The sequence below is a fragment of the Phaethon lepturus genome, unplaced genomic scaffold (assembly GCF_000687285.1).
Source record: "Phaethon lepturus isolate BGI_N335 unplaced genomic scaffold, ASM68728v1 scaffold17817, whole genome shotgun sequence".
NCBI lineage: Eukaryota > Metazoa > Chordata > Aves > Phaethontiformes > Phaethontidae > Phaethon > Phaethon lepturus.
The window spans coordinates 1-7,346 of record NW_010554229.1 but is presented as its reverse complement, the minus strand read 5'-3'; the positions used below and the strand labels follow the sequence as shown (position 1 = coordinate 7,346).

The window sequence follows — 7,346 nt, the reverse complement described above, 5'->3', positions numbered from 1 at the left end:
GAAAGATGCCTCTGCATACCAGAGGACGGAAGGGTGTCTCAGAATATAGTTCTCTCAAAAGAAAACAGATGAAAGTAGTACTGTTAAAGTAATTTTAATTAAGCAATTGTAGAAATTAGGTATGTAATTGAGAGGGTTTTTTTAATTAATAGTAAGAGCTGCCAGCTGTAACAGTCGTATCTACACCAGTCATAGAATTTTTGTTTTTCAACTTAAAAAAATTGAGTATATACTCTGATCCTTTCTGGTAGTAAGCAAGAGGCAAGAAATTCAGTGTCTTAGACATCATAACACAACAGAACAAAACTGCCTCTTTTTTAGGAGACACTATTATTATTTGATAAAGTGGGTTTTTTACATTATAAATAAAATACTTTTTAAATGAGGAAGTGACTATCCTGCAGTGTATGTTTATCTTACTGTGGTCAATGCTTCTTGTTGTTTACAGGGCATTGCTCAGATAAACCTGACTGATGCAGAGAGTTCTGGTGAGATGCAGCTTCACTGGTATGCTGTTCAGATCTTCACTGGTTCAGACCCTCAGAGAGCAAAGAACAAAAACCAGTGTGAAGAAAGTATTCCCCGGTGTTCTGGAAATGGAACTACAGTTAAAACAGTATGGCTCTGAAAAAGTGATTTGTTTACTTTATTTGACCTGCTGGGTGTGTTTTTGTGATCTTATCTCAGGTGCAGTTTGTTTTCAAGGTGCACAGAAGGTGATACCTTAATTTAGCTCTTGTGGCAAGAGCTGGATTTTAAAATAATAATTAAAAGCTAGATCATGTCTGGGACAGGTGCTTGAAATAGCATGTTTGTATGCACACTTCCAGTCCAACTAACTAAAAGTCATTAAAAGTTTCTGCCACTGCACTTCAGGAGGTTGTCAAGAAAGGTTGTGTGATTTCCATTGTTGGAGATTTTTCAGGCCTTGACTGGGCCCTGAACAACCTAATGTGGCTATGAAACTGTCCCTGCTTTGGGCAGGACATAGGACCAGGGGACCTCCAGAGGTCTCTTCTAACCTAACTTGCTTGATGATGCTCCACAGTGAGATAAAGTCTGCCTGGTTTGTGTGAGAAATTGCTTTCATGGAACACCACATACTTTTTGATCATTGAGATTCAGGACAGGTATTTTGGGTTTGGGTGTTTGGGGACTTTATTGTTGGGTTTTTTTGTTGTTGTTTTTTAAGGAACATACAATGGCTATGTGGGGTTTTTTTTGTTTTCTCTGAATAATACACATTAAATACAATGACTTGTTCAAATGGTTTTATTTGAAGTCCGGTTTACCTTTCAGGATGCAGTGACAGCCCTGTTAGCTAGGACCACTGCCCAGCTGGAAGCAGTTGAGAGAGAGTTGGCAGAAGAGAGGGTGAAACTGGAGTACACAGAGGAGGAAATCCTGGAGATGGAAAGAAAGGAAGATCAAGCAGAAGCCATATCAGAAAGGTAAAAATAGTAGTTTGAATACCTCATCAAACAGCCGAGTGATATTTACACTATGGGTATAGTCTGAAATACGGCAGGAGAAACAGCAGGTCTTTATTCTGAGATCTTCTCTCTGTTAGTGTTATGAGTGTAAAATTCTGTTGATGAGCAAAAAAGAGAAAACATTATTTGAATAACTGACTGAGTTTAGAGGACTTGGAATTTGAGGAGTGGGAAAACATTACATCGAACAGTAACGTTGTTAGGGAGGCAACTGTAATGGGTTTGCAACAGCACTGTACTAAAAAAAAATATTTTGTGATCACATGGGAAAATGTCAAAGATAGATATGCATTGCAGTGATTATGGAGTGAACATGTAGCACAGCTCTTACTGTTTCAGGGTTTATTATAATGCTGTTTCATCATTAATAATACTTACAGTTTGTTACATCAGTTGTGTTTTTCTTTTTGTTATTGTTTTCTTAGTATTGTTATAAAGACCAAAACATATGCTTTAAGAAAATTAGGGAAGGTTATTTTGAAAATTTTTTTAATGAAATGTATTTACTTGTCTGTGCATGCGCAGAAGTGCAAGCAGGATATGTTCTCCCTTTGAAAATTCTGTATTTATATTGGAGAAATAATAGCCTAAAATGATAAACTGACCTGGATAATGAAATACATAAACATGACACATAATTGCATTTTTTTAATACCTGCAAAATTCTTCTGATGTTCTGACTTCAGGAGTTGGCAAGCAGAATCTGTTGACAGTGGATGCAGTAATTGCACCCAGACTAGTCCACCTTATCCAGAGCCATTTTGCGGGGATTCGTTAGCAGGACACGTGTTTGCAACTCCAGCAGGCCAGTACAGTTCTGGAAAAATGCAGCCTCCGCCACTGAAGGTAATGAGAGAAGACACTGCAGTACGGCAACTGCCACGCTGCCTGGCGCACACGGAGCGCGTTTCTGCTGCTCCTTGAGTTTGAGTCCGAGTCCAAATTGATCAGGAGACAAAAGAATCAGAAATACCATTAACGACCCTGTGGGAGCACTGCCTTCGTGACAGCGGTGGGCCTTTTGAGTTGTGGGCCTTTTGAGCTGTTAAAAAGGATTTAGGACTGGGGTTTTTTGTTTGCTTGCTAGCTATTTCTGGAGAAAATTAGAGATTTTTTTTACATCAAAAGGCAAGCTACTTTTACTGTGGCCTTTATGTAATCAGTAAATATGCACTCATATCGATGTCTTTGTTGACCTGAAATTGTAAGAGAAAAGATCGTGATCAAATTCCAGTGCTCTTAGAAGATTTTTTTGAAGGAATTGTGAAGAAGCTTAATGTTTTAAGACTTGTGTTGCTGTTTCAGTGTTATAATAAATATAGCTGAAATTTTCAGAACAATTGTGCTGAAACTGATGCATTTAAAATCTTTTGTATTCGAGATAGGAGACATTGAAAATAATTCTGAACAAGCTGAAATCAGCACACTTCCACTGAAGCAGAAGAAAATAAGCCATTTGTGTTGCCTTTAGGGAAGATCATACCTCCTACTGAGGAGTGAGTTATCTTAAAGTTTGGAAGCTTTGCTAGAGTAGCATATGTTTTCTGTATTTCCAGATATTTTAGTATTCTTGTAGCATTGTTTTAACAGTCTTTCAGTTCCTTTTGTTGAGTTTCTTCTCTTCATTTGACTTCCTCCAGTTTTAAGGTGCTTGCTTGCTTCAGAGTCACCTTGCTTATTGAAAGTTTTCTTCTGTTGAGGCTGGAGATCAGGTGGTAGCTTGGTTAATACCCACTTGCCAATGCTGAATGCAGTCTTTGTGCTCTGCAGCTATGATTCATGTTATAACTGCATCTCACAATTGTTAACTGTTCCAGCAAAGACTTCTGAAAGGTAATCTTACAACTTCGAATGACCTAGTTTTTAAACTTTTTAAAAAATGAGGTGATTCATCCTCTGTTCTCATTAAAACTTGAACCTAGCTAGCAGGGCGGATTGTTTACTTTTGATATTGTTGAAATGTCTGATTGTGTTTGGTGAGAGAGAGAAAATAAGGAAAAAATAAAAAAATTTCCTTCATTGAAATTTTAGGTGGATAAGGAAACTAACACTGAGGATCTGTTTCCTGAAGAAGTTGCTATTCTTCCAAAAGAGAGAACTAGCCGCAGGCCACGGGGTTCTGCTTTTGTTCGCAGCAGCACTATTGTTCGTTCCCAGACCTTCTCGCCTGGAGCACGAAGTCAATATGTTTGCAGAGTGAGTAAGGCTTTTAAAAAGAAAGGGGTGGGGAGGGGCCTCCACACAAGTATTTTACACATTTTTGATAATTTCTTCTTAAGACTTTATTACATTTATAAGAAACATGTACTACTTTTTAATACTAATGAATAATCTTTCACTGAATGTAAACATTGCGGTGGGGAAGAGGTCTCCTGGTTCTTTGTGTTTTTAAGAGTTTAAACCTGAATTTATTTCATTTACTATTTAAGAATTTATGATAAATTAGATATTAAGCTTTTTTCCCTGGCAACCTTAGATGTTAGGCTAGGGTGATTGATTTTACAGAGGTACAATGGTGTCTAATGATGTGTATAAACAGTTAGCTTAAAAGCCCTGTTAACTTTCAGGTACCTGAAAGCTTGGGAAAGGAGACTGAATGCATAATCTTAGGGTTATTGCATAAATAAACTTAGGACTCTGGTTGCTGTCATGAATGTCAGTCATGGGATGTCCATTCCAGTGGGCTCTAGGATTCCTGGTGCACTGGTGCAAGTAAGTGAGGATCAGCACAACAGTTTTCAAGCTCACGTTAGCTGGTTGCTATGTTCAGCGTCAAAAGGTTTATAAGCAGTTGGCTCACGGTATTGCAGATCAATACATAGGTGCTGATTTTGCAGTATTGCTGGAATGCACATACCTTTAATTGTACTCTTTCATAAGCTTTTGAGAGCTTGAGTTTGAAAGTGCAGTAATGGTTTTTAACTTTTCTGCTATTTCCTAAACCAAGCATCTTCTGGTTTTTGCTCTCTTATTTTTACACTGCACACAGTGCATCTATGGATCCCTTCAAATTCTTCAGTTTTATTTCTAGATTCTGTATCTGTTTATGATATAGGGAATGTGAGTAAAACACCCTCACACACCAGAATAAAAATAGTGCAAAAGGGAAAAGCTTGTTAAACACCCTCACTTAATCTGCATTTACTTCAAATCAGAGAAGGGGAAAAAAGTGGGAGACTGTATTGTTTGTGCCTGTGACAGTAAATGCTTTAGGAAGAAATATTATTGCCTTTAAGCCCCCTCTCCCCCTTTTTTCGGTAACATTGTCTTGGATATTTAGTATAATGCTTGATGAAACTTACCTTGAATTTTTCTTGAGTTACTGTAACTATAGAGTATGAGCACTAATATATGTAATTTTTTATAAATAGCTAAAGCTAAAAAAAAAACCAGTTGCTTAAGGCCGTTTCAGTGCAGTTTCAAAAATAAATCTCAAAAGCAAAAGATAAAGAATAATCCAGATTTCTTAATGTGAATAAACTTGTAAGCAACCTGTGTTTTCAATATCTTTTCTGAACAGCTGTATCGCAGTGACAGTGACAGTTCAACGCTGCCAAGGAAGTCCCCTTTTGTCCGGAATACGTTGGAGAGGCGTACTCTACGGTATAAGCAGGTATACCTAGGAAACTGGTTTTTTACTTTTCATTAAGTTGTTAGAACACTGGTACTTTTATACCTAAGCTTTAGATGTCTACAGGTACATTCTGATGTTTTTAGGAAATGCATTAGGCTTCTGTAATGTACTTGGGGAGAGGTGTGTGTTTTGGGTTTGGGTTGGGTTTTTTAAGCTGAAAGGTACACATAGGGAAGTGAAATATAGTTTTGAACAATTGTTGAGGAGGAAAAAAACAGTGTAGCAGTCAAAAATCAGTTTTAATGGGGACTGAATATGCATTGATTTAGATGTAAACTTTGTAAATCTTTAAAATGTAGTTTATGATGCAGGGTGCAAGCCCAGAGAAGTGTGTGTGAATGTGACAGTAAAACATCCAACTCCCCTCCCATGCAGCCTAGCAAGCGATAGTATTTGAGGCCCAAGTATTCGGGAATTAATAGGTTAAGCTCTCCTTTCATGCCACCCCACATGCTGCAGAACAAGTGAGTAGAGTAAGGGTTGGTAAGATGTTAATGCCTTGTATAAGAATTGCATACAGTTTAGCTTGGTCAGCAGAAGTTAATTTCTTGCTGGCACGGAGACCGCCATGCCTCCCATTTTGATTCAGAATCTATCTTAAAACCAGTATTGAATAAAGCCCTTTAAGGGGAATCTTGTTCAGTACAGTATTCTCTGACGTCATGACTCAGTTATGAGTTTTTCTTATTGCATCCCGTTTATTATCATCATAACATGAAAGTTTATTCCATAAACTTAAGTTAGTTAAATATTTATAAGCCAAAAGGAGACTGTAAAATGAGGTAGTAGAAAACATTAATTGAAAAAGTTTCTGTATGGTGCAGAAAACCCCTGCAGCTAGTTAGCCCTTCACTGTGTATATAAATAATCTCTCCAAAACTTTGTGTCAAGAAAAACTTTGTGAAGTAAGTACAGAAAATATACGCTCTATATAGCTAAAAATAGACCAGTATGCCATGTTGAGAGTAATATATTGTGCATTTTATTTGAATCCTAATAACTCAGCAGTCCTGCAGATCATCTTTGGCTGAGCTTATGGCGAGGACATCCTTAGACCTGGAGCTGGATCTCCAGGCATCCAGAACTAGACAGAGACAGCTGAACGAGGAGATATGTGTTTTAAGAGAGTTGAGACAGCGTCTGGAAGATGCCCAACTCAGAGGGCAGACAGATCTACCCCACTGGGTCCTTCGGGATGAGAGATTCCGAAATTTGTTGAAGGAAGCAGAAAGGCAGGTATGGTAACCTGAGATGAGCACTTGACATGTTCAGAAACTTCTGGTTTCAAAATTTCTTCATTGTGGCAAGATGTCTGAAGAGACCTTCTGATCTTTGAAGTAAATTTTGCTGATTTGATATTTCATTTTTTACAAGTATTTGGAATGTTCCCTAAGTATGTGATTACCCCCCACCCCCTGTTCTTGGAGAAGGTTAGAGGCAAACAATGGCAAAAACTGCACAACAAACAAAATTGTCATTTGATTATCAGAGATGAAGAGTGAGCCTGAATTTATTGTAAGGTCTTGTTTGACGGATCTGTGTGCAGTAATTTCATTAATTTAATACGTATCTGTCTGAAGAGCATTAAGAAATGAAACACCAGTGTCAATCTTTTGAATTTATAGTTCTTAGATGATCAGCTATTTCAGACAATGTACTTGTGTGAATGAGTGGAAAAAGAAACCCATTATTTTAACCTGGGTATTCTTGTGTTTTCTTTATTCACATGACCTTTTTAAAGATTATATTCTTGCTTTCAGACCAGACAGACCAAATTTGAACATCACCAAGAGCAAGCAGCTGAAAAGATGCTAAAGAAGGCATCAAAAGAAATATACCAGTTGCGTGGGCAAAATCAGAAGGAGCCTATTCAAGTGCAGACTTTTAGGTAAGTGGTAATATGTACTGAAATAGCATAGCAACAGTTCATTAGAGAGGTTAAGGCTCTCTGAAGCATTTAGCTTAAATTCTGTGTGTCTTCTATATAGCCAGTAATTTTCAGCTGTGTATTGATTTGAACACACAAGTTTCCTTTGAATTATTTGTAGTGCAAAGAGCCAAAGCTAAGGTGAATTGCAGTATTACAATTCAAAAACACATGAAATTTTAAAAAAGTCTTCAAGTGCAAACATAACAGGTTATTCTTTCAACTTGGCCTAATCACTATTAAGTTCCAACAAATTGTCAGTTCATAGAATCACTAGGTTGGAAAGGACCTT

At 37.5% G+C, this 7,346-nt stretch overlaps 1 protein-coding gene across 2 annotated transcripts in view; it reads left to right on the top strand.

The window, feature by feature from the left end:
* The window catches only part of WWC3 (WWC family member 3), a 61,886-nt gene extending 54,867 nt beyond the window's left edge, over positions 1-7,019 (top strand). Inside the window, exons 15-21 of one of the 2 annotated variants that reach the window (XM_010291791.1) lie at positions 449-616; positions 1,300-1,451; positions 2,180-2,339; positions 3,525-3,689; positions 5,014-5,106; positions 6,136-6,363; positions 6,888-7,019. In XM_010291791.1, the coding sequence (XP_010290093.1) occupies positions 449-616; positions 1,300-1,451; positions 2,180-2,339; positions 3,525-3,689; positions 5,014-5,106; positions 6,136-6,363; positions 6,888-7,019 (1,098 nt within the window). Of the gene's footprint in view, positions 1-448; positions 617-1,299; positions 1,452-2,179; positions 2,340-3,524; positions 3,690-5,013; positions 5,107-6,132; positions 6,364-6,887 lie in introns of both variants that reach the window. The other variant, XM_010291790.1, reaches the window with a different exon arrangement.
* The last annotated feature ends 327 nt before the right edge of the window (positions 7,020-7,346 follow it).